Here is a 27,816-nt window from a genome sequence, read left to right as displayed (position 1 = left end):
GCTCCTCAATTATATTTAAACGTTTATTCTGCTCGCAATTTTGAAGCCACGATTTTGAATGAAAAAAAGTTAACAGTGTCTAGGGTCTTCAACCCAAGTTATTTCCTAAATCCTGCTACAGTTAAAGCTGTTTCTGTATTCCATTTCAAGCATTTTTCAATCGATCAGGTGTTTCACAAAATGTCAAATTTAATTATATTCTCATGGATTCTATTTTTTTTTAATCTCCGTGGTTTTCGCGACTGAAACATGAGTTCTGGATGTCGAGAAACTTTGCGATTGAATGCTTTTTCCAAAAAACTTTCTCTAAGCACAAATCTAAAAATAATACTTTCCTTTCTTTTTTTCTAGGTTTTTTTTTTTTTTTTGCTGAGCAGTTGGAATATGGAAGTGTATCAGAGTTGGTCTTGTCCAAGGCTCAAAATTTGTACCCTTAGCATTCTGAACTCCGACCAAGGAACTGAAAGTGAGTGCTGGGTCCTATTGCACCAACCACTTTGCACTTTGCATTTTGCAAATTTGCACTTTAACTTTGCAAATTCTGTTGCATAAAACTCCAATTTGCAAAGAGGAAATTATTTTTTTGAAAAGTAAAACAAAAATTCCTTCTTTGCAAATTTTGTTGCACCAACCACAAATTTGCAAAGCACAAAGTACTTTTCTGAAAAGTATGCAAAGTTTTGCCAATTTGCAGAGAATTCTTCGATTTCGTTGCACCAACCAAAAAAATTTTGCACTTTCCATATCAAATTCTGCAAAGTTTTGCAATAATATGCAAAGACAAAATTTCATTTGCGGATGGCCATTTCTCGTGTAAAGTTCGGGTATATTAAATGATAATTTAAAATGAATCGCTTTGAATGACTTTTTGAAGATAAAGAGTATAGTAATAGGTACGTGAGTGATGTAAAATTAAGAATGAATTTTTAAATTAGGAATAATTAACTTTTGGGATTATTTAACTATGGTTACTATGTGACAAGAAGTTGAAGTGGCATTATTAGAATTTGTTATGTTCTTTTTACAAATCATTTAGGAACGATTTGTTGTTATATAATGATAAACTGTCAAACGAATTTTTTTTTTTAGAATAATTCCAATTCCTATCACCGAAAATCATATTTTTATTCAAAATTAATTTTCTCCCATCATACAATTTCTGCTGATAAATAAAAGAAATAAAAATGTTTGAATTGTCTTGAAAACCAAACATCTAAATTCACAGATCAACACACTAAATTCAAATGATAAAGAAAAATAGGTGTTTAAGTAAAATAAGAAGATTTCAACCTTTTAAACAATGAAAAGAAGATTAAACTATTTACTGCTTTACTTTGCAAATTTTCAAATTACGCAAAGTTTCATTTTTAGTTGGTCCGCACTTTTTGCTTTGCAAAAAACATCAAAAATCGCAAAATGCAAAGTGGGGAACTTTTAATGTTTGGTTCAACACTTTGCACTTTTACTTTGCAGAAAAGTATTGTATTGCAAAGTTGCAAAATGCAAAGTGCAAAGTGGTTGGTGCAATAGGGCCCTGGTACCAACTCTATTCATCCCCTTTGATAGCTGTCCTTGACACTCCCAGATTCCCAGATAGAGCCAATCTATAAGAACCAAAGGAAACGCAAACTATCTATGGAACGTGATCGTAATAATTCTACCTCAATTTCTCGTTCGGTCCTTAGATAGGCTAACTGAGCACACCCTTTTGATCAAGAAAAAACCGGAGCTTCCGAAGGATTTTCTACGAAAAGGCATTCGGTATGAAAGACTTGCTTTTTTCTATCAGTCTATCATAGGGCCCTATCACGGTTGTCAATTTATCAATACGATATTTGACAATTTTAATCAATCAATTGACAACCGTAGTACCAACATTTTTTGCAATTGATACAGTTTCTATTATTTATCAATCAATTGATACTTGAAAACCGTAAATATTAGAGCTGTTAGAAAAAATATGAGTCCGATTAAGTTTTTGGTAATATATTGTTATTTATTTATTGATTTGTGTATAAAAAAAAAAAACTGTAGGCTGTCCTTATACATTTCATTAACAATTATTCACTATTCATAAATTCATAAATATTTCTTTTAATACATAAAAATATATTTAATGTTTAATATATAAGATAAATTCATATAAAAAATATAAACAAAAATAAGATACAACAGTTTATGACACTTTGAACCGACAAGCTTATTATAAGCAGTATTTTATCTTTTACATATTTTTTTTTTTTTTATATTTTCATTTGCTATTTTTATTTTTGTTTAAGTATAAAATTAATAAGATAAATGAGTATTTATATACATTTATTAGTATTTAACTAGTTTTGAACCTCAGTAAAGGTTCTTCGATTATATTATTCGAAAAATTGATACTAGATTGTCGAAAGCAAGTGTTTTTCCTTAATTTTAAATTAATTTTTTTTTACAAAATATTTTTTTTTTTTTTTCAAATACATTTATATATATTTTTTTAAGGAACTATGTACATGCATACATACGGCGTGTGTTTCTTATATACCTACCTAGGCATTAACGAAATTAAGTCCTCGTAGATTTAATGTGATGGAAATAATCTCTTTTTGTGGGGGACTGCTGCTACGTTTGAGTATTTTTCGATCGAGTAGATCAGACTCAGTGTTAAGAGTGAGTGGATTGAGATCGTTGTCTTCCATGCTGGCACTTAGATTTGCAACGTCCCGCTTGCTTCTTGAGATATCATCAGCATCATCATCAAAAGCTGAATCTACATCTTCTTCAAAAATATTATTGGCACTGAATGAAAGTCCATTGATTTCATCAAATAAAGAATTTTGTTTAGCTTTGCGAACGGTTCTATCATGACCGGGATTTTCGAAAGGAGGCAAATATGTGGCTGGAACACGACTTGTTCCTTTGTAACCAGTGTCGGGGCATCGGGGATCTAATGAGCCAGGGAAACAGTATGATGGGGTTGTGGTTTTGAGTGATTCGCCACATCTTATGTCGGGTGATCCCGGGTAGCATTTTGGTGCATCGGTGACCGAAGGCAATGTTGGAGTAATTTGAGGACACCGTGGATCACTTGAACCTGGATAACATCGAGGTTCTGTTAAGGTAGTTGGTTTTTGTGTTGTGATTGTTTTGGGGCACCTTTGGTCTTGAGAACCTGGATAACATTTTGGAGCTGCTGTCGTTTGTGGACATTTAGGATCAGTCGATCCTGGGAAACAACGTGGTTTTGGTGCAGGTGTTGTAGTCTGAGGACATCTGGGATCTGTGGATCCTGGATAACACCTTGGAGTTGTGGATGGAATTGGAGAAGTAATTTGGGGACAACGTGGATCGGTAGATCCGGGATAGCATTTAGGAGCACCAGTTGGTGGTGGCAAATAAGTAGAAGGTTGTTTTGATGGTATAGGTGGCCTAGGACACTTTGGATCAGGTGAACCAGGGTAACAATTTGGTTGTGCAGTGGTTGACTTTGGACAATTTGGGTCTGTGGATCCAGGATAGCATTTTGGAGCTGTTGTTGTTTGAGGACATCTAGGATCGGTAGATCCTGGGTAACACCGTGGTTCGGGTGCAGGTGTTGTAACCTTGGGACATCTTGGATCTGTGGATCCTGGATAGCATTTTGGAGCTGCTGTCGTTTGTGGGCATCTGGGATCAGTGGATCCTGGGAAACACCTTGGTTCTGGTGCAGGTGTTGTAACTTTGGGGCATCCTGGGTCGGTGGATCCCGGATAACATTTAAGAGGTGTTGTTGTTTGTGGACATCTAGGATCAGTGGATCCTGGGAAACACCTTGGTTCTGGTGCGGGTGTTGTAACCTGCGGGCATCTTGGATCTGTGGATCCCGGATAGCACTTTGGAGCTGCTGTCGTTTGTGGACACCTAGGATCAGTAGATCCTGGGAAACAACGTGGTTTTGGTGCAGGTGTTGTAGTCTGCGGACATCTGGGATCTGTGGATCCTGGATAACACCTTGAAGTTGTGGATGGAATTGGAGAAGTTATTTGGGGACAACGTTGATCGTTAGATCCGGGATAGCATTTAGGAGCACTAGTTGTTGGTGGCAAATAAGTAGAAGGTTGTTTTGATGGTATCGGTGGTCTAGGACACTTAGGATCAGGTGAACCAGGGTAACAATTTGGTTGTGCAGTGGTTGACTTTGGACAATTTGGGTCTGTGGATCCTGGATAGCATTTTGGAGCTGTTGTTGTTTGAGGACATCTTGGATCGGTAGATCCTGGGTAACACCGTGGTTCGGGTGCAGGTGTTGTAACTTTGGGACATCTTGGATCTGTGGATCCTGGATAGCATTTAGGAGCTGCTGTTGTTTGTGGACATCTAGAATCAGTGGATCCTGGGAAGCACTGTGGTTCTGGTGCAGGTGTTGTAACCTTGGGGCATCCTGGGTCGGTGGATCCTGGATAACATTTTAGAGGTGTTGTTGTTTGTGGACATCTAGGATCAGTGGATCCTGGGAAACACCGTGGTTTTGGTGCGGGTGTTGTAACCTGTGGGCATCTTGGATCTGTGGATCCTGGATAACACCTTGAAGTTGTGGATGGAATTGGAGAAGTAATTTGGGGACAACGAGGATCGTTAGATCCGGGATAGCATTTAGGAGCACCAGTTGGTGGTGGCAAATAAGTAGAAGGTTGTTTTGAAGGTATCGGTGGTCTAGGACACTTCGGATCAGGTGAACCAGGGTAACAATTTGGTTGTGCAGTGGTTGACTTTGGACAATTTGGGTCTGTGGATCCAGGATAGCATTTTGGAGCTGTTGTTGTTTGAGGACATCTTGGATCGGTAGATCCCGGGAAACACCGTGGTTCTGGTGCAGGTGTTGTTACCTTGGGACATCTTGGATCTGTGGATCCTGGATAGCATTTAGGAGCTGCTGTCGTTTGTGGACATCTAGAATCAGTGGATCCTGGGAAACACCTTGGTTCTGGTGCGGGTGTTGTAACCTGCGGGCATCTTGGATCTGTGGATCCCGGATAGCACTTTGGAACTGCTGTCGTTTGTGGACATCTAGGATCAGTAGAGCCTGGGAAACAACGTGGTTTTGGTTCAGGTGTTGTAGTCTGAGGACATCTGGGATCTGTCGATCCTGGATAACATCTTGAAGTTGTGGATGGAATTGGAGAAGTAATTTGGGGACAACGTGGATCGGTAGATCCGGGATAGCATTTAGGTGCACCAGTTGTTGGTGGCAAATAAGTAGAAGGTTGTTTTGATATTATAGGTGGCCTAGGACACTTTGGATCAGGTGAACCAGGGTAACAACTTGGTTGCGCGGTGGTTGACTTTGGACAATTTGGGTCTTGAGACCCAGGATAGCACTTTGGAGCTGCTGTCGTTTGTGGACATCTAGGATCTTTAGATCCTGGGTAACACCGTGGTTCGGGTGCAGGTGTTGTTACCTTGGGACATCTTGGGTCTGTGGATCCTGGATAGCATTTTGGTGCTGTTGTTGTTTGTGGACATCTAGGATCTGTGGATCCTGGGAAACACTTTGGTTCTGGTGCAGGTGTTGTTACCTTTGGACATCTTGGGTCTGTGGATCCCGGATAGCATTTTGGTGCTGTTGTTGTTTGTGGACATCTAGGATCTGTGGATCTCGGGACACACTGTGGTTCTGGTGCAGGTGTTGTAACCTTGGGACATCTTGGGTCTGTGGATCCTGGGAAACATCGGGGTCGTAATGTGGTAGTAACTTTTGGACCGGTTGGTGGTGGCAAGTAAGTAGAAGGTTGTTTTGAAGGTATCGATGGTCTAGGACACTTAGGATCAGGTGAACCAGGGTAACAATTTGGTTGTGCAGTGGTTGACTTTGGACAATTTGGGTCTTGAGATCCAGGATAGCACTTTGGAGCTGTTGTTGTTTTAGGACATCTAGGATCAGTGGATCCCGGGAAACACCTTGGTTCTGGTGCAGGTGTTGTTACCTTGGGACATCTTGGGTCGGTGGATCCTGGATAGCATTTTGGTGCTGTTGTTGTTTGTGGACATCTAGGATCTGTGGATCCCGGGAAACACCTTGGTTCTGGTGAAGGTGTTGTTACCTTGGGACATCTTGGGTCGGTGGATCCTGGATAGCATTTTGGTGCTGTTGTTGTTTGTGGACATCTAGGATCTGTGGATCCCGGGAAACACCGTGGTTCTGGTGCAGGTGTTGTTACCTTGGAACATCTTGGGTCGGTGGATCCTGGATAGCATTTTGGTGCTGTTGTTGTTTGTGGACATCTAGGATCTGTGGATCCCGGGAAACACCTTGGTTCTGGTGCAGGTGTTGTTACCTTGGGACATCTTGGGTCGGTGGATCCTGGATAGCACTTTGGAGCTGTTGTTGTTTGAGGACATCTAGGATCAGTGGATCCCGGGAAACACCTTGGTTCTGAAGCAGGTGTTGTTACCTTGGGACATCTTGGGTCGGTGGATCCTGGATAGCATTTTGGTGCTGTTGTTGTTTGTGGACATCTAGGATCTGTGGATCCCGGGAAACACCGTGGTTCTGGTGCAGGTGTTGCTACCTTGGAACATCTTGGGTCTGTGGATCCTGGATAGCATTTTGGAGCTGTCGTCGTTTGTGGACATCTAGGATCAGTGGATCCTGGGAAACACCTTGGTTCTGGTGCGGGTGTTGTAACCTTGGGGCATCTTGGGTCTGTGGATCCTGGATAGCATTTTGGTGCTGTTGTTGTTTGCGGGCATCTAGGATCTGTAGATCCCGGGAAACAACGCGAACCAGAGGTTGGTTTTGTTGTTTGAGGACATTGAGGATCTGTGGATCCAGGATAGCACTTTGCGAGACCCTTCGTGGGTGGTAAATAAGTAACTGGTTGCTTTGGTGGTTTTTGTGGCTTAGGGCATTGAGGATCAGGTGAGCCAGGATAACATTTGGATGGTGGCGAAGTTTTCTGAGAACATGTTGGGTCATTGGAACCAGGATAGCATTTTGGAGCTGCTGTTGTTTGTGGACATCTAGGATCAGTGGATCCTGGGAAACACCGTGGTTCTGGTGCAGGTGTTGTTACCTTGGGACATCTTGGGTCTGTGGATCCTGGATAGCATTTTGGTGCTGTTGTTGTTTGTGGACATCTAGGATCTGTAGATCCTGGGAAACACCGTGGTTCTGGTGCGGTTGTTGTTACCTGTGGGCATCTTGGATCTGTGGATCCCGGATAGCACTTTGGAACTGCTGTCGTCTGTGGACACCTAGGATCAGTAGAGCCTGGGAAACAACGTGGTTTTGGTGCAGGTGTTGTAGTCTGAGGACATCTGGGATCTGTGGATCCTGGATAACATCTTGAAGTTGTGGATGGAATTGGAGAAGTAATTTGGGGACAACGATGATCGTTAGATCCGGGATAGCATTTAGGAGCACCAGTTGGTGGTGGCAAATAAGTAGAAGGTTGTTTTGAAGGTATCGGTGGTCTAGGACACCTCGGATCAGATGAACCAGGATAACAATTTGGCTGTGCAGAGGTTGACTTGGGACAATTTGGGTCTTGAGATCCAGGATAGCATTTTGGAGCTGTTGTTGTTTGTGGACATCTAGGATCAGTGGATCCTGGGAAACACCTTGGTTCTGGTGCAGGTGTTGTAACCTTGGGGCATCTTGGATCTGTGGATCCTGGATAGCATTTTGGAGCAGGTTTTTCAGTTATTTCTGGTTTCCTTGTTGTATATGTTGTTTGTGGACAACTAGGATCTGTAGAGCCGGGGAAGCAACGTACTCGGGGAGCTGCAGTTGTTACTTTGGGACACCTTGGATCCCGTGACCCAGGGAAGCAATCAGGCTCAGATATGGTTGTTGGTCCCTGAGTTGTTATTTGTGACCGTGGTCTTGCTGTTGTTATTGGCCTTGAATCGGGCGTTGTTATCACTGTCGGCTGTCTTGTAGTTTGTCGAACTATTGGCGGTGCAGTAATTCTCGGTTTAGTTGGTTGAGGGCATCTGCGATCTGTTGAACCAGGGTAACAATCTGGACCACAATTTGGATCTTGCGATCCTGGATAACAGTTAGGTTCTGTGGTTGTAGTTTGAATTGGAATCGGTGTTGTTTGTGCACAGTTCGGATCCTTGGAACCGGGGAAACAACGAGATCTTAAAGTTGTTATCTTTACATCAGTATCAGGAGGAAGATATGTTGGTTTTAAAGTCGTTATCCTCGGACGATATGTTGTTATTTGTGAACATCTTGGATCAGTTGACCCCGGGTAACATTGTGGCCCAGTAGTACTAGGTCTTGCTGTTTGTGAGCATCGGGGATCTGTCGATCCTGGATAACATTGCGAGGGTGAAACAGTAGTTTTTCTAATTGATATTTCATTATCCGTATCCGGTGGCAATGTAGATCCGTCACAAACGGGCTCATCGCATTTCCCATTACAAAGCTCTATGTCACATTTCAAGAAAACCTGTGTCCTGTCAGGAAACTTAAAGGCGTTCAATGTGTTGTAGACCACTGTCGTTGCTCCATCCTTATTTGGTTTATCACTCTTTATCCAACCTCCAAACAGTTTGGGTTTCTTCGAACAGCCATTTTTGTCGGAAAGTTGAAGTCTGCTCGTGGTTTTTGCCTGATAGTCTTCACTATCGAATGCATAGCAATCTCTCACAACAATGTCATACTCTCTACTTGAATCCTTCAAGTAGATCAAAATTGTTATGTGCTCACCTATTTTAACAATTCCATTGATCGGTGAGTTATTTGGATAATCACCCTTAAGTATATCCATCCAGCATTCAACCCCACCCGATTTTGTCGGAACTTGGATAACTTCAAGCATCTCTACAACAAATGGCTTAAAGATAACTGTCTTCTCCTGCTCTCCACTCCTACTACACGTAATTCTCCTAGCTGTATCCCAAACTTCTTGAACACTCTCATCCGATTGAATAACTAAAATATTATCCACAGATGCACAAATTGTACAAGAAGGTCGACTGCCGCAACCATTTACGGGAACTTTGAATGTGTAAGCGTTCTTATTACTTCCAGCTTCCACATATCTAGATATAAGAAAAGATTGTACTTAAATGTTTTTGAACATAGAGGAAATGACCTTACCTGCATTTCGGATCGTTGAAGTAGCTCTGACTATAAATAATGCCATTGAATGGTTCTTCGAATTGTATTGTCACAAGCATATCATCTCCAGCATCACATTTAACATCGATCATTTCCACATGGACATGACCTCGTCCTCCTCCCGATGGGACAATTTCATTTGCTCTATTCCCCGAAAATCCACCAGAAACAGTAATCAGGTCATTTCCTCGAGCACCATCAGCCAAAGATGCCGTAAACTACATATGTTATTTTTGTTATAGGTATTTTTTTTTAAATAAGTTCTATTTTTTAGCACAACAAACTTACCACCAGGGCTAGACATTTTATAAAAACTAAAGATGGCCTCATTATGACCACTCTTTTGGTGGGGGACAACACCAGCGTTGAGATGCTGTGGACGAACTTTGAGCTGAAATGGTAATAGTGAATAATTTTAAAATAGAAACTATATTAAAAACTGAGGTCCTTTTTTTTCTTAAATACTTTTGCTCTGAAGTTTGAGAAAGTTTGCTTAGAGATCAATTCAATGACTCGGCATACCTTGAAGATAGGACAAAATTTCATCTTTTGGATGTCAGTCACTTGTATGAGTGCAAATCGTTGTGGAAACTCAAAAAATTTGTTACACATCCAAAAGACTCACATTAAGGTGGTCCTTATATTGCTTTATAATTTTCTTATTTTTGCGAATTTTTTATTTTAACTGCCTATCCCTAGTCTCCTAGTACAATCCGGAAAACCCCATATAAAATTAGAAAATTACCTTAAAAAAAAAAACAAAAGAAATGACTTTTTACATGAAAATTTCACGTTGAATCTGGGAGAGGAAGGGAGTCAAATAAAAATCTGAAAAATGTTTGGAAAATTTTTCTCAGCATTTCCAACCGTATGGTGACTATCCAACTGCATGTCCCAAATAAGGACCACCCTAATATACATATATGTAATTTTAGGGAAAATTTCAAAGTCTCTTGTTTGGATAGGATTTCTGTTTTTTAGTTAAGCTGATAACACTGGCCAACAAGATTTTTATGGATTCCAGTTCAGTTAGTTAAAATTAATATAAGAAAAATGTTTTTATAAAAAAGAAATTCGTATACATACTCTTAGGCTATGTGAAGTTGGCATCCTGCCTGGTTTGATTGCCCAAAGATTTTCTTTTTTCACCTCAAAAAAAAAAAAAAAAAAAAAAAAAAATAATTTTTTTTGTCCAGTGTTAAAATTGTTGATTTTGCACTGTAATTTGTTTGCCCAACGTTAGTCCATCACTTTTTTTCATTATCCTAAGCTTAGTTAAAGAATTATGACAAACAAAAACTTTTTCGAATTGGCCAACCTCAAAAATTTGTTTGTTTTTTTTTCAGTGTAAAAATTGTCCTTTTTTTCAATTTACTACCATGGTGATTCATACAAATTCCTTCACTGTTTTGGTTTGTATTTCTTAGTTAAAAAATTATATTACTTATTTCAAAATACATAGAAGTAAAATTTGTTTGCTGACATTTTACTTAGTGAAGACAAAATTTTTGAACCAAAACAGTGTAGGTAATTCGTTTGTCCACCCAAAATTTTCGTTTGTCCACCCTTCAAAAAAATTTTTGAGCAAATTCATTTTTTTATAGGAAGTCTAAAAAATGAAAAATCACCTAAAACGTTTAAATTTTGAAATTTTATCAAGCTCGAGTTTTTGATATCCTAAAATCATAGTTTGTCAACCCTACATTCAAGAAATATTCAAAATACAAAATTTGCACTGAATATTTCAAAGGCTTCTAAATTCCCAAAAAAGTTACGTATACACCACAGTGTATTGATATCAAATTTCAAAGTCTTTTAAAATCCACAAAAAAAATCCGTTATAACTTAAGAACTTAGGGTTGGCTATCAAAAAAAAAAAAATATCGCTATTAGGAGCTAACCTCGAATCAAGCAGGTTTGAAAAAAAAATTAGCGTTTGGGGGTTGCCAACTTCACAAAGTAGTACTTTTAGGAGTTTTTATATTTCCCCAACTAAATTTAATGCAAATCTTCTTTGGATGGCCATTCGATCCAAGCCTTCAACTGTTTGTTGGTTCATTAAAATTGCGAGTAAATCCCAAGAAAGAAACCCAACTAACAATTTTGCTTCTATAAAGCTTTATAGAAGCAAAATAAGCATGTATAAAGCTTTACAGAAGCAAAATTCAATCTAATAAAACAATTGTCTCAAATCAAGTGCACTGCAGTGTAGAAAATTTCTATATTCGCATCTAATTGTATTTTTTATTTCAATTAATTGCTATTTCAAAAAATCCACAAAAAGATATTAACCTACAAGAGTTGTGGAGAGTTGAACACAATTTCTTCGTCGCACTTCGTCTCATCATCGTTGTTTATTATTCCATCTTGTATGTAATATTAAGATGAGAAACAACAAGACAAGACGACTTAGAGGGTCTTGAGCATCATCGTCTTACATAACTTCAATTAGTTGACCTTTTGCATGAAAAAAAAATTAACGAAAACAGATCCATGGATATGAATGTTTCTCTCGTTGAACGTGCATCAGAATTGTAATTTTTTCTTCCACAAGCTGTCTTGTCTGTGTCTGAGACTTGAGGAACTCTCTTGACTAGAGGCGTGTTGATAGTTATTATATCTTTTTATTAAAGTGTTATGGACAGTATTTCATAATAGTTTATGGAGACGGATGTGATGGAGAAAAAAGTGACTCTAGGGAGGGTGTCATTTTTAGCTTCACATTCATCATCTCCAACATCGTCATCATGATAATCATCATCTTTATCGCATCACCACCAGTCTGACCAGGTAAACAAAAGAAGGTTGATTAGCATGACGATGAAGATGACGGACGGCAGCCGGGACGATGGCGATGGTTGCAATATATGAAATGAATCTATAAACGGCAAATGTTTTACGATCTATTTTGAAAGACTGTGAAACCCTCCCAAGTTCCGTCGTCATTACTGCGCAAGTAAATGAAAACAATATTTAGCTAGGTTTATGTTATGTGATTATTTTTTTTTTTTTTTCAATTTCAATCCAAAATAATGTAAACAAGATTTGATAACGTATAGGTGGGTGTACCATTGTAAAAAGTTGAAATTAAACTTTGCTTATGAAACTTCCGTTGATACCTTGTCTTCAAGCTGCAGTTGTGATGAGTTCAAAAGTAGTTAAAAGCTGGACTCAATTCATTTCAAAAGTCCTTAACTATCAGATAACAATCTGAATTTTATTGATATTGAATGAATTGTTATTGATTTTATGTTTGTTTCTAAAACACTTTGGTAATTCTAAAAAAAACTTTTCGGAATTCTTTAATAGGACATTTTTATGTTCCGGAATTGATAAATGATTAAAGACTTAGCAAAGGACCTTTTACAAAGCACGACTCCTAGAACCAACTGTTGTTTCTTTTTGGGATTTTAAGTGCAATAATTTTTATTTGCGATATAGGTATAAGACCTACTCTTTGGGCAAATTTAGGATTTGGAAAAAAAATTGAACTCAATATAACAACCAGACATAGAATAAAGAATAAAAAAAAGTAGGTCTCGCAATTCTGTCTCTAACGATTTTAATAAAAAAAATAATAAGGTCTTACTTTAGAAATACTTTTCGGACTTGCCATAGAACCGTTTTCATTAAAAAAAAAATTTTTTTTGGATTCTTCAAAAATAAATTTAATTTTTTTTTTTTAATGGATCAATGAATATTATTGAAACTTTGTTGTTATGTGTGTTGATTAATATTTTCTTTTAATGGCATAACATTTTTTTTTTTTTGAAAAACTATTTCTATTATTTTTTCTAAAAATTCTTTGTTACACAAAAACTGAAATTGCATACTTTATTTAGAGGTCAAAACCGATTAAAGAAATTTTTTTTTAACTTTAAACTAAATTTTATATTATTTTTTAATTCTTTATTTAAATTTCTGAAAAAAAACTTTACATTAAAAGTATTTTTTTAACTTAAGAGCAAGTATGAGCGACCTTAGTAGTGTATATTATTTTAATTGCGATCATTGTTGTAAAAATATTTATTGCAAATGAAAAAAAATTCGAATTAAAAATAATATTTATTGCAAATGAAAAAAAAAAAAATCACATTAAAAAAAATTGTATTGCAACTGAAAAATATTTGCGTTAAAAAAGTGTTTATTGCATTTAAAAAAAAATGTTATTGAAACTGAAGAATATTTGGAATGAAAATAAATTTTTTTTTTGCAATGAAAATAATTTTGCATTAAAAAAACTTCATTGCAAATAAAAAAAATTTCTGCATTGAAAAAACAAAATTCAATGCAAAATGTGTTAATTAAATATTTTTTTTTTTACAATATTCGTCGAATTTCTTACAATTTTGGCTATTGAACACATACATAAGGTTTAATATTAAAGTTGAAATATCTAATGTATGGTCAAATAGCCAAAATTGTAAGAGATTTGACGAACATTAAAAAAAAAATGTAGTGCACTAATTTTGCATTGATTTTTTCATTGTTTTTATTAGAAAAATACTTACATACTTGTTTTTGCATAAAAATTTTTATTTTCAATGCAAATATTTTTCAATTACAAGAATTTTTTTTTTGAACGCAAAATTTTTTTATTTGCAATAAATATTTTTCAGTTGCAATAATTTCTTTTTTTAATGCAAATTTTTTCTGTTGCAATTGCAATAAATATTTTTTTTTTAATGCAAACATTTTTTATTTCCAATAAATATTTTTTTTTTAATTTGTGGGTAATGGAAACAAATGCATTAAAAAAACCTTTTTTTTTACAACCTTCTTTTTATAGGTTAAGTTTAGAATTTCTATAAAAACTATGATGTAGAATGGTAAAAAGTTATAGTCTTAAATACTGAAGCGATTTTCTTCAAACTTGATAACTTACAATTTTTGCTGATTCCTTAAAGACCAGCAAATTGAAATTGTTTTTAGGACAACAATTTACGGTATCGGTACAATTTTTTTCAAAACAGCTCCAACGATTAAAAAAAAAACAATTTTTGAACCTCCGTTTACGGTTCAAAATAGACTCTTTTTTTTTTATTTCCCACTTTCTCGTAAGCGAATCAGTCGATTTCAACGATAAAAGACTCCTACGATTTTCAATTATTTTTCTAAAAAAAGCTATAAACAAAAAAAAAAATTTTTTTTTCCTCAAAAAACTTTGACATAACAGCTTTTTTTGTCATAAGAGCAAATTCGTACGACTCAGTCAGTCTATTATTATTATACTCGTCTTTATAAAATTGAGCAAGTTTGTGCGACCCATCCTTGGATTTTATTTCTTTGAATTTGCCTAACCAAATAAACTGACACAATCAATAACTTTCTTTTGTTACATAAAAAATTAGTAAAAAAAAAAAAAACAAATAAATTAAAAATGAATTATTAACTGAAGAATTGAGTGACATCATCAGCATCATCAACATTATGGTTTGGACATTTGGTCTTCAATTCACTGACTCTTTGCACAGATCTTCCATCTGTGGTGGGATACACTGGTGTTGACATTTCCATGTTATTGTTTTTTTTTTTTTTTTTTATTGATTTTTAGTTCAAACGTTTAAGTTTGGTGTTATGTTTTTCCTCCTACCATGTCGATGTCAACAAAAATAAGTTTTGGCTCTCGAATAAATTTATATTATTAATGTAAGCCATTTATCATCTTTGTTGTGTGGCTCATTTTATTTTTTTTTAAATGTTAAGGTTATAGTGTTTGAAATAAATCTCACAGGTTTTTCAACAATTATTATTTTATTATTATTAAAAGGAATCATAGAGTTGTGTGTCTATTCTTATAGGAAAAGGTCAGAAGTTATTGATGATTATGATTGTGCATTCGATCCGTAAAAAAAGATGCAAAGACTCACACGAGCTTTCTGCGCAACTGTTTGGTTGGACTAGATGCATTTTTTTTTGTTTTTTGAAATAAATTGTTTGCTTTTGTTTGCGGGATCTTGTGTGTATATTTCTATTGTTTTTTTTTTTGTATAGGTACCTTCCTACTTATGGCGCCAAATAGGACGTGCATAGTGAAAAATGAGACGTGCAAAGTATTGCGCATTGTCCCTTATTGTCTTATGCGATCACAGGAGGTACCTACTAAACTAGATTCTTTGCCATTCAATGTAAATGCCGGCCGGCTGTTGCCCGCCTCCATCGAACCGGTCAAGGTTTTCATAGTTTTTGAAAGGCGAAAATTCGATATCGATAGTTGGGAACTAAAAAGACTTAACTCTTTAAAAGTTTTGAAATATATGTAAATTTAGTTTAAAGTGGCGCCAGAAGAACCAATAATTTTGCAGAATTTTGACTTACAGATTGCAGACTGACAAATTGGAAGACTGACAAATCAACAGACTGACTGATTGACAGACTTCTTGTTTATATGTCAGTCTGTCAATCAATCATTCGTAAAAAAATCGGACTCGAGATAGCAATCAGACATGACATTACGCTGTTGGAAAATGTGAAATAAGTCTTGCAAGTCTGCCCGGCAGATGTCTCTAGGGTGATATGCTTAAAAAAGTAGTACTTACTTAAAGTAAAAGGTGAAAGTAAATACTATAAATTCTAGTAAAAAGGTAAAATTCATAGTATTTACTTAATTTCGTATGCATAAAAAAAAGTACCTGCTAGCAGGCAAATACTTTAAGAAGATACTAAATTCATCCGAGTAAATACTAGAATTCACCCAAAAATGATAGTAAATACTTTTTTTTTAGATGATTGGTATTAGTTTTGAATTTAAGCCTGGTACGTATGCTGCTAAAGCGATACGAAAATTTTCTTACAAAAAAAAGCACAACTAAATTGAACGAAAAACTATTTTCAGCTTAGCCAACGAAAGTCTTTGCCCGCACATTTGGAAAAATTAAAATCATTTGTCATTAGCATTTAATTGTCCAGGTCATTTTACTTGCTAAAAAAGAGTTTTTTTTGACTTTGGAGACCTAGACAAATTTTCGTTTAGCTTTAGCAGCGTACTAGGGCTTACAAATAAATTGTTCTGAAAGTTTTACCGTGTAATCCAATACAAATTTTTACTGTTTCTTAAATTTGAGTTTGTGATGTGAACATCTGTTCGTGCTTTTTTTGTGAGTCAAAAGTGAACTTAACAGCAGCATAAAAAAATTGAACTTGAGATAACAATCAGATATTACATGATGGCTCCAACGATTTTCTTTAAAAAATTTAATATTGAAAATATGGACCGTAATTAACGATATTTCCCATAGAACAGTTTTCTAGTAAACGACACCACCAATTTCAATAAAAAAATATGAACAAAAACTTTTTAGTGGCCTTAATATTAAAATAAAACAAAATTTTCAATAAAATCATTTTTGGATTAAAAAAAGATCGAAATTTTGTATGAAAAATCTATTTGAAAACGACTCAATGATTTTATTAAACTTTATTTTTATTTATCAATTAATATTTCTTCTTTTTAATGGAATACCATTTTTATTTTTAAAAAATTTTGTGAACATTTTTATATGAAAAAAAACTTCTTTTTAAAAAAGCGGCTCTAGATTTCCAATTCTTTGTGATGCATTAAAAAAAAAAAAAGTTATTTAACTTTAAACCAAATTTTATATTATCTTAATTTTTTTTTTATATTTTTTAAAAATAATCTTTTATGAATTTGTAAAAGCTTTAATATTTCAAGCAACTTTTGACATAAGAGCAAGTACGTGCGACACAGTTTTGCATTTTTTTTTCATTGCGAATTCCTTAAAATATATTATTCATGGCTAGTAAAGTTAATATACTGTTGGCAATCCGAATATAATTCAGAGTTGAAATTATCTCAACAGTTTTGAAACTTGACTTAAAATAAAAATTTATTGAAATTACTATTCATTTACAATAATGACTTATTGATAAAGTTTTTTTAAATTTAACTCTGAGCCCGATAATCGATCATTCTAAACTTTTTGCTAATTGATACATAAAAGTTCTGCCATTTCGACAAATATTAACAACCGTCCATTTTAAAGAAATACCATGAAAAGATTGCGTCAAAATATGACTCAAAACTGCTATTCATAAGTTTCATGGCTTCATAATTGCGGTTTTAAAACAAAAAAGTATATACTATCAATTTTACAAGTTGGTATTTTGTAACCTTGAAAAAATCTAGTAATTCCTAAAGAAAAAAAAGTACTTACTAGTTTTTATGCATATGGAATAAAGTATTTACTGAAAAAGTTCATCCAAAAAAGTAGTTACTATGAACGATAGTAAATACTTAATTTTCAGCATTTACTTGATTTTTATGCATATGAAAAATAGTATATACTTGAAAATTCTCTAGTAAAAGCATTTACTATTTTTTATGCATATCACCCTATCTCGAGCTGCAGTCTAAACCACTGAAGTTATTGACTGCAAACCTCGGAGCTAAGAGATTTCCGTAGTTTCCTAAAGGAGAAATTGATTTTTTTTGTTGGACCAATATTAATTATTCTTGCCAAAACGGCCAAAACTGAGAAGATTGTTTTTCCTAAAAACGGATCTAACGATTTTGGTAAAAAAAATACGAGTATTGACCCCCTTTTGATATAAAAAGTTACTGATGATGGTACATCACGACAAACAATTTTGATTCTATAAAGCTTTACAGATGCAATTGTTGCTTCTGTAAAGCATTATAGAAGCAAAATTATTTGTCGTGATGTACCATCATCAGTAACTTTTTATATCAAAAGGGGGTCAATACTCGTATTTTTTTTACCAAAATCGTTGATGTCTTATTTTTTCGTAAGCGAAAGAACCGATCTTAACGAACATTTTTGTACAAAAAACATTTAATTAACCTAATTTTTGGATTTTTTAAATAAGTTTCGAAATTTTAGTTTTTTGGTTATTTTTTTTTTTTTTGATAAAAGTTTATAATCCAGCAATTGAATAGAGTACGGATTAAAAATACCAAAAATAGGCAGAATCGCAGAGTACTATCCCGGAAATGACTAAGTATAATATTGTTTTTATATATACAGTAGCGAGCAAAAAAAATGCAAACGAAAAAACTATAAAGAGTTTTGAACAAGAAGTAAGTTACCAAATTTAGCATATTGAAACTGTTTTATTTTCATTAAACAGAGTCAATTTGTGGAATATTTTACTCCAAAAGCATTATTTGGTCAAAAGTCTACCTAAATATGCGTTTTAAGACGAGCAAAAAAATGCAAATGTTTTTATTGTTTGCATTTTTTTTGCTCGCTACTGTATATATTTTTTTTATATTTTAAATAAAATCGCGTGAAGGCAGAGGACTAAAAACTTTGGGTAAAAAATGCAATTGAAATAATTTTTTTGTTTTTTTTTTACCACCTCTCAGCCTAATCTTAATCTCTTAAGTATTTTTTTTGTACAAATTGGCCCATATCATGTAGTTTTTGTTAATTTATCTGCTATTTTATATAACAAAAAATATTTCATTAAAGCAATTGACTGTAAATAAAATTATGTTAAATAAAAACTTGAACAAATTATGCTCTTATAAAGCCTTACAGAAGCTACAGCTATTAGCATTAGTAACACTTTATAGAAGCAAACATTTTGAGTTGGTTAAGAAGTTTTTTAGCACTTTTGTCTGGATTCCTATAGGGGCAAATATTTAGTATGTATGTTTAAAGAAATTTTTTCCACTACACCTATAAAGACTTTATAAGAATTCCAGAGCATATTTCAAGAAGAATAAGAATATGAATGTTTTTTAAGAGCAATGCAATTTGGCTTCAAAAATCGAAAGAAAAATTGTAGTACCTACTTCGTGAACTGATAAATTTAAAACATTAAAATACATTTTCTTAATCAGAAAAATTAAGAGAACCTTAAATAAAATTTGATCATGAACAATTGTAAAAAATTCGTATTATAGCTATTCTTAATTTTACAACAAATTGAAAAAAAAAAAAAATAGTAATCAAACGGGCAAGAGATATTCTTGTTGGAAACATATTGTCTCATAAAAAAGGTCTTATAAAGTAAACTACGAATATCTTTTAAACGGTTAGATAAACGAAAAAAGTTTATAAGACGTTTTTTCTAGAGCGTTCAATTTCCTACAAGAATATGTAAAGAAATTTGCTAAAAAGTTGATTGATAAAAAAATTATAGGGAAAGTATTGGTTTCGTGTCGAAAGAAAATGTTGAGGTTTTAATGAAAACCAACATTACGATGATAGAGAAGTCTGAAAAAGTGGGTCTAACAATTCCGTCTGTGCGTCTTAAAATCTTCAAGTAAACTAGCATAAAAGTGCTTTGAACTGCAAGAGCAAGTACGTGCGACCCAGTCGTGGATTTTATTTTAATAAAAGATTGATGTAAAAAATGGAAAACTGAGAAGCGGAGGATCTTCCCATTAACAATAAGAGCTCATATTTGGTGAGAATGCTCTAGAGGTGTCTAGCAATCGATTTTCCGAAGTATAAAATCAAAAAAATGTTTTTGATTTTTTTGACCCACCCTACGACTTTTTTTCTTGTGATTATTTATTTCTATGCACTTCGTACAACCACTTTTTTAATTCGAATTTTCATAACTCATATTATTTTTTAGGGGCCAAAAGAACGTTAACGCCTGTATAACAATTTTGGAAAAGTTTAATTTTCTCAAAAACGCCTCAAAGAATTTTGACGATAAGGTCTATCTTTTGAAAATCATTAATTAGTTACGGTAGCTGTCATATAAGGTTTTTTTTTAATTTCTGAATTTCTTTCAAGCCAGTGATTCAATTTCAACGAATTTTTTAAAACATAAACATTTGTTTGGCTTTAATATAAATTCAAAATGAAATTCTGAAAAAAAAAACTTTTTCAATATTTTTTTTTTGGTAAACTGAAACTATTTATTGAAATTTGGAAAAGTATATGATATTATTGTCATTAAGAAGTATTGATACAATTTTTTTGAAGTACAAAAAATAACAAAATGGCGGCACTACAGCTATTTAAAGTTGACGCCTCGAGTTTGCGCCGTGCAATGCCCATGTCCAGAAAATTATTTATAATCAAAAAACAAATTTTTTCCAATAAAATATATTTATACGCATTGCATGAACCTAAATTTAGTAAAAAAAAGTGTAAATTAAAAATTAGATACCAAAAAAACATAAAAAAAAACACAATGCTTTCTTATAAACAAATTGTTAAAAAAAATATTTATTGTAAAAATTTTATTGAACTTTTAGGTTTATGCAATGGCCAATAAATTAAAGAGTAATTTGCAATTTATTTAGAGTCGATAGCTTCATTAGTTTTTGAGTTACGTTGCACGGCGTGGAAAAAAACGCGTTTCGAGGAAAAAGCGTTTAAAGTTTTTGTTTTCGTACTGTAGTAGGTTCGGAGGGCATGGGTTTCGGGGCTATCTAGGGGCTTTTGAGGCTTCATTTAAGGCTTAGACCACTGAAAATAGTTTCCTCGGTTGATAAACGAATTCATTAGGCAAACAAAAATTAATGCAAAAATAAAAATTTCCAGAGGGATTTGCCCCCCTTAAGTTTTTTTTAAATTTAGATTTTGATTAACAATTTCTACAAAACGGCATATCAATTTTATTTAATAAATTATTTGCCTTCTAAAATAAATAAACATTTTAAAGCTGGACACTTATGTTTGTTTTCATATCTATACTAAATTTATAAAAAAAAAAGTCAAGTAAATTTAAGTAAATTTGAAGTAAAATTTAAGTAGCTCAAAAAAACGAATACTCCATATCGAACCTTTCAAGCAAATTCATTGCACCGTTTTCCAAAAAAAAAAAAAAAAATAGATTTTTCAAAAGAAAAATTTGAATTGTTATGTTTCTAAATTTAAATATTAATAAAGTTGTTTACGAATAATCTTTTTTATCAAAAAACAAAACCGACTTCCATGGATCAAAACTGGGGTTTATGGTTTTTCTAACAGTTCCTATTACTATAACTGAACGAAATTCAAATGGGACCACATTGCAGCCACCAGCTTTCCAATACAAAAAGAACTATCAAAATTGGTTCACTCAGTCCAAAGTTATGAAGTAACAAACATAAAAAAAAAAAAAAAATAAAAGGCGAATTGAATACCTCCTCTTTTTTGGAAGTCGGTAAAAAGTGAGAAATGGTAAGTATCTTTAATAACGGTAAAAATATACTGTTTTTTTATTTCAAAGAAAGACCTTTTTTGCGGTCATATTTTTTGCAATCAAAATTGATGGAGAGTTTTTTTTTTTGAGAAAAATGATTTTGTGATTTTGGTCCAAAAAAAAATATCAATATCCTTAAAACGGCTAAACACTTTTACATTAAAATTTAATCAAAATTACTAAATTTTACACTTTTCTATAACTGTGATACTATTACATGCTCTGTCAATTCAAGAGGATATACTACAAAATAAAAGTAGTTTTTAAGTGATGAAGGCTGGGATACGAACCCAGATCTCTGGCGCACTGACCATAATATTAAAAATTTAAAATTGGAATATTTTATTTATTGAGAGATAATTTTCTTAACGATTTTGATTATTTGAAATTATATTCAAAGTTAAGTTTTTAATCTTGACTAATAAATAGTTAAATATGTGATTTTAATATAACTTCTTGAACAAATTTATTGCTTGAAAAACTATAGAAAAATATAATTTTTATTCTTAAACAATGTTAAGTTCTAGTTTTTTCTATAAGAATTCTAAACTAAGTGAATTTCTAATATCGCCTGACTAAGATAATTTAAATCTAAAAATATTTCGGGATTTAATCGAAAAATTAATTTAACGTCTATTTTCAAGGAAGAATTTCACATTTTAAGATTTTTATAAAAAAAAAAAAAAAACATTATATTTATAACAATATATTATTTATATTTGTTTAACCAAAACTTTATAAGCACACTTATTTTGGAAATTTAAGTTTGTTTTCATACATATTCACAATTCCAACAAAGTCCTTTTTGATTATTTTGAATTCATGTTCAATTTTTTTTTTTTTAAATCCATCACTAACCGTTTTATGTTTTGTTTTAAATCCTTAAATATACAACAGCCGGAACCACCGATGTATTAACACTCTTAACGTATTTTGTTCGTTTAAATTTTATCTGATTTTTGTTTGGCAAAAAAAAAGTGAAGAAGATACACGGTATTTGACGATGTCACACTAACTAAATGGAAAATTCATTTAATCTTAGCTTAAATACTTGTGTGTACCGCTCATCAATTCAATTCAATCGCTAGTTTGTTCGGCCCCAACTGACAAGACAGCGGCGGTTAAAGATTCAAGACAAAAATTATTATTTGAAAAAAAAAAACAAAATACGAAAAAGAAGCAAAACAAAGCACCAACGATTTTGTTTTCTTTTTCTGTTATTTTGGAATCATTGGTGTTTCTACCGCAAAACAGTGGGAAAGTTCAAAAGTCGTCTTGCCAAGAATATAAAAACAAAAAAAAAAATCGGTAAAACAAATCAATCAACCAGATCATTAATTTGCCTTTAGGTCTTGAAAATAGTCAATGTTTGAGACCCTACGAACTTAGTTCGACTTTTTAGATACCAAAAGTTAATACTTTTCGGTTTGAACTTACTTAAGTACTGCGAGTAAGTTCATTATAATAAAAATTTTGTTTTTGGGTAAAATTTTTAAGCTAATAAACGAGAAAAAAAAATGTGAGAAGACCTCAAAGTTCAATTAAAAATGATCGAGAAGGTATAAATTTTTACGACCGGTAGCACATTTCAAATTTAAAGATCCACAATTTAGGATGAGCAGAACAAGTTGACAATATACAAACTACCAGTTTTTGCCAACATTTTCATACTATCTACTCCATTATAAGTCTTCACCGTACACAGTTGTTTCTTTGGGCGCTTCGAACATTGTGTTAAGATCAGTTTTTTTTTTTTTATATCTAGCTATGTTTATATTTTTTTTTTAGTCTTGCCAGATTTAGCCAGTGCACGTTTTCAAGCTATACGTATGCACAATATGACGGCAACTATGGTTCAAATGTTTTTGTTTTTTTTGTTTAACTATCAAAAGTCGAGGGCTGGCGGCATCGTCGTCGTCAACCTCTTGTTGCCACCTTTGGCCACTCTAAAGAGCGCAACAATGTAAAGTTAGTTGTTTTAAAGATGCATCCAAGATACAGGGGATACTACAACTGACAAGACTGTGACGATTGACTATTGGTATTACGAGGTTATAGGTACTTCATGTTGGAAAATTGTGAGAGTACAAAAGTGTATCCTATATTGTTGGGTTGCATGACGAAAAGTTGAACTTTGGTAAAAAACAAAAAATACTCAACTTTTGGGAAAAAAAATTAAGATTTTTTTATTTTTTATTTTTTTTAACGCCATTTCTGAAAATGGCGTTAAAAAAATAGATTACTTCTGAAAGTAATCTATTTTTCTTTGATTTATATTTTCTTTAGATTGTAATAAAATCTAAAATTTTTTTTTATATCCTCAAAACTAATGTGTTTTTTTTTTTTAATTTTTATTTTTAACAAAAATGTTTGATTTTAATAAAATTTTATAAAGATGCATTTTAGCAAAAGATGAATCATTCGATTATTTTCCGAAAAGTTTACAAACAACAAGCTGTGAATTTTTTAATAAAACATTTTTTCAATTGAAATATTTAATTTAAGAGGGTGTAGAAAGATTTTAGAAGAACCTAGCTGCTATTGTAGACAAATACCATTAAAAACAGTCACAACGGTTGCAACTTAACGTTCAAGTTGCAAAAAATCTTAAGAGTTTTCATTATAGAAATTTAGAAAATTTATATGAACAAAAAAAAAAAAATTAATAAAATTTCTGAAATTAAATTGAGCTCCAAAACTAATATGCAGTTTAAATATATTTTTTTTTAGAAAAAAATTTTTCAAAACCGTTAGAGCCGTTTAAAAAAATAACTTAATTTTTGAAAAAAAAAAATTGAATAAAGTTGGTTTGCCTTTTTGTAGAAATTACTAATTAACATCTAAAACCAAGATTTTAGAAAAATTCCATGTCCCATTTTCGATAATTTGATTTTTCAAAAACCAAAAAATTCAAATTATTTTTTTAAATCCAAATTTTTTTTTTAAATTTTTTTTTCTGAGTTTTATTAAAAATATATAAATGTTTTTTTTTTTTATGTTTTGTTGAAATTAAATTGGTAGTTTAATTTCAATTGAATTTCAATATTTTTAGAACCTAACAATTCGGATGGTAATAATATAATAGTTCCTAGAAGATACATTTTCTAGTGGAAAATAACAAAATCGTTGGAGCCGTTTACAAGAAAATTAAACTTTTCTAAAATCGGTTTATGAGAGATATACCATTACTTTTCATAAAAAAAATTTTATTTCAAAAAATACTCTGGATAGTCGCCAAAAAAACGCTATATACCAAGTTTGATGTTAATCGACAGACAGACACACTGGCAATAACAAAAAAAAAAAAACGATTTAAAACAGGATTTCAAAGTAAACTCCAGTAATGAGGTGTTTTATATTTTTTTTTTTTTCAAATATACCCCTCAAGCTCACAAGCATAATTAACCACCTACCTTTGTTTTGGTAAATATGTTTTGTTTTTTGATCAAAATTTGGGCTAAATGATCGATATGAAAAAAAAAATTAAATCAATTAAGAACTAATTCATTCTTTTTTCCAACGTTTTTCAAACACATGTTTCAGTGTTAAATCAAAGAAATAACCTAAAACAAAAAAACCAGCAAAAAAATTAATTGAACGATTTAGGTAGATATTCTTGTGTATTCACTCGGGCGTATACGTACTTTTTTGTTAATTTTCTTCAAAAAATAATATGTTTTTTTAGCTATAGACCAAAATTTATCAAATAAAAAATTAAAAAAAAAAATACAATTCGTCGCCGTAAAGCAAAATTGTTCTAAATTTACAATTTTCTGCTCGTTTGCCATTCAAGTTATGTTTTTTATAAAGTTAGTTCTTTTCTCTTGAATAAAATATACAAGTTAATCCTGTTAGTATAGGTGCATACTATTTTAAAATATTTTTAAAAAGTAAAAACCCAAAATTGGACATAGAACAATTTCTAGACAACTACGTTTTTTTCTTAAATAAAAAGTGGACTTTGAACAAAATATGATGTGACTTAGAACAATCAAGAAATCATTTTCTCATTTTCAAAAGGCTACTTCATTGTTTTTATTGTTCTATGTCCCATTAAATTATATTATTTGCGGAATGAAATTTTATTTGACAAAAACGGTTTTCAAATTCGGAAAGACCACCCTCAAATTAGTAAAACTGCATCATTAACTCATTTTCGGATTTAGAACAATTTTGCTTTACGCCGACGAATTGTTAAGACGGATAGTGTCACAACTCAAAAAAAAACACAACAAGTAAAATATTCAAATCTTAGACATTGAAACAGATGAATTTGATAAAAACACTTCTGCTAAATAGTGGCAAGTTTTGGCACGTTTTTTGGTATTGTTCTAAAAAAATAAAGCTTATTTAAAAATGACTTCGCTTTTCAAATTTTACCTAAAAACGATTAATCGGTTTTCCCATAAGTTGTGTACCAGCTTGCATGGTCTATAGAATAGTAGAACACAACAAGTTGGTTGAGGTTGTTTTCCAATTGAGATGTTCCTTTTCCACGTTTTCCATCGGGCTTGGATACGAAAACTCGAAGGGCTGACGCGTCGGTGTTCAAGTGTTCATCCGCTACACAATGTTCGAGCTTTTTTAGTCGATGTATTTTCTCATTAAAGCCCGTATAGCTCATAGTTGTATATTGTTTTCCACTTTCCGCCGATGTTGGTAGCATGAGCCGAGCATTATGCGTATAATATAAGGTTTCAATCCTCTCTTGTGAATGTCCATGCCTTCGCCCCATACGAAGGAGCTAAAATGATTAAGGTCTTTTACAGGGCTTCATTTGAGAGAGGTCCATACTGCTTCTTCTTTCTGCCTTCTTAGTTCTAAAAATCATGGATTGTGATTTTTCATTGAACGAAGTTAAAGTGGATCTCAAATATACAAATAAATTTGAAATGATTTCGATTTTTTGGCCGTGACCTTCCGAATTGTTAAAAAAGAATCATTTTTACATATTCTTTCTTCCTTAGTACGAAAATACCTTTAAATTGACACCAATGACCAACTGGCCAATGAATTTTAAATGGTAAATTTTTTAAACAGGGTAAAAGCGGGTGAGATGGCATACCTTTTTTGTTTTTGGCATATTTTTCAAAGTAAACCGAAATGGTAACGGAGTTACGAATAACAGAGTTACGGGCGACAGAGTTACGAGCGTCAAAGTTACGCGAAACCGAAGTTACGAAAAACTAGAGTTACGAATTCTGAAGTTATGTTAAGCTATGACATGTGATTTTTGGGTTGGCAACAATTGCGAGGAACGATATGGAATTATGGAAACATAAATAAGAGAATATCGATTCTCATTGGTTATTTTAATAGATTTTAAGGAAAATGGGTGTGGTTTAATCTTTTTATGCAAAAAAACAACCCTATTCCTTGTTTATTTATTTGACACAGGATAAATTAAAAATCAAACAAAAAACCATTTTAAATAACACCCATTTTCGCTTTACTCATTTAGTTCTGACCAATGAGAAAAATGTTAATCTCTTGCAACTAGTCGTCTTTTTAATAAAAATGTTGGATTAAAAAGTTGGTTTTTCTTCAAATTTGAAGCTATTTAGTTTTTACTTGTTTTTTTAAGTTAAAAGAATGTTTTATATGTCAACGAAGCAATAAATACAAATTATGTCAATGCAAACGTTTAAAAAGTTCACACACACAACCTCATTCTAAATTGTGTGTTTTAATGAAAATTTGAACTTGGCTGAATTACGAGTACTTAAAAAAAATATTTTGAGGGTGATATGGCACATGCTAACACTATACTCAAGTAAAAAATTTAGCACGGAATGCGCACACATAAAAAGCAGATAGAACTACAGCTCAGATTTCACATGCAATGCATAACTTATACTCTCTTGTATGTATTAGTGTATCAAGGGCATCTAAGATCCCAACGACTCACAAAATATCAGAACAAAAAAAAAAGAGCAAACATTTTTTTTTAATTTTTTGTATCACAGTCAAAGAAACGAATACTGGCTACTTCGATTTAAAATATTTAAAGAAAGCTAAAAATATTTTTCATACATTTTTAGAGCAATAAATGTACAAGATATTTAAAGTGCGCCATCCCTCCCGCCGCGCCATCTCACCCGCTTTTACCCTATGGCGTTTTTTGGGCGCATCTTGTAATTTCATGATTCAGTAAAACCTTACCGTTTGATTCAAAAACGTTTATCATTAAATACCCATATTGCGAGCATTTTGAAATTTGGTCATTTTTTTTTTTTTTACCATTATGTGTAAAAAAAAATCTATATCTGTCCCAATAGTACACGAAGAAAAAAGTGTCACCTTAAAATAAGATGATGCGCACATTAAATTTCACCACTTTAAATTAAGGTGATATCCGCTTAAGGGGGGAAAGCCCTCTCGACAACAGCTTTTTCAATAATTTTGTTTGGAAAACCGAAAGCATTTATTGAAATTTGGAAAAGTATATGATATTATTGACATTATTAAGTATTGATAAAATTTTTTTTTTTAAGTATAAAAGAAACAAAATGGCAGCTTTTCAGCTCGTGCCGTGCAATGTTCTGGTCCAGAAAATTATTTATAATCAAATTTACTAAAAACAAGTG

General features: G+C 32.7%; 1 protein-coding gene across 1 annotated transcript; it reads right to left on the bottom strand.

The window, feature by feature from the left end:
- Positions 1-2,194: 2,194 nt before the first annotated feature.
- Positions 2,195-22,228, bottom strand: LOC129920644 (mucin-2-like). Its single transcript, XM_056002085.1, has 4 exons — positions 22,088-22,228; positions 9,386-9,488; positions 9,077-9,315; positions 2,195-9,018 (listed from the first exon to the last, which is right to left on the bottom strand). Exons 2-4 carry the CDS (start codon positions 9,425-9,427, stop codon positions 2,535-2,537), a joined length of 6,765 nt encoding a protein of 2,254 aa, XP_055858060.1. The 5' UTR covers positions 9,428-9,488; positions 22,088-22,228; the 3' UTR covers positions 2,195-2,534.
- Positions 22,229-27,816: the final 5,588 nt, after the last annotated feature.

This window comes from Episyrphus balteatus, chromosome X (genome assembly GCF_945859705.1).
Source record: "Episyrphus balteatus chromosome X, idEpiBalt1.1, whole genome shotgun sequence".
NCBI classification, from domain to species: domain Eukaryota; kingdom Metazoa; phylum Arthropoda; class Insecta; order Diptera; family Syrphidae; genus Episyrphus; species Episyrphus balteatus.
The sequence above is the reverse complement of the archived record's forward strand: the minus strand, read 5'-3'. Positions and strand labels throughout refer to the sequence as shown.

Excerpts from the sequence above, each read along its gene's own strand:
- LOC129920644 (XM_056002085.1), bottom strand. The coding sequence starts at position 9,427 with ATGAGGCCATCTTTAGTTTTTATAAAATGTCTAGCCCTGGTG. Across the intron at positions 9,316-9,385 it reads TAAAATGTCTAGCCCTGGTG|TTTACGGCATCTTTGGCTGA; the intron begins GTAAGTTTGTTG and ends TAACATATGTAG. Across the intron at positions 9,019-9,076 it reads TTCAACGATCCGAAATGCAG|ATATGTGGAAGCTGGAAGTA; the intron begins GTAAGGTCATTT and ends TCTTATATCTAG.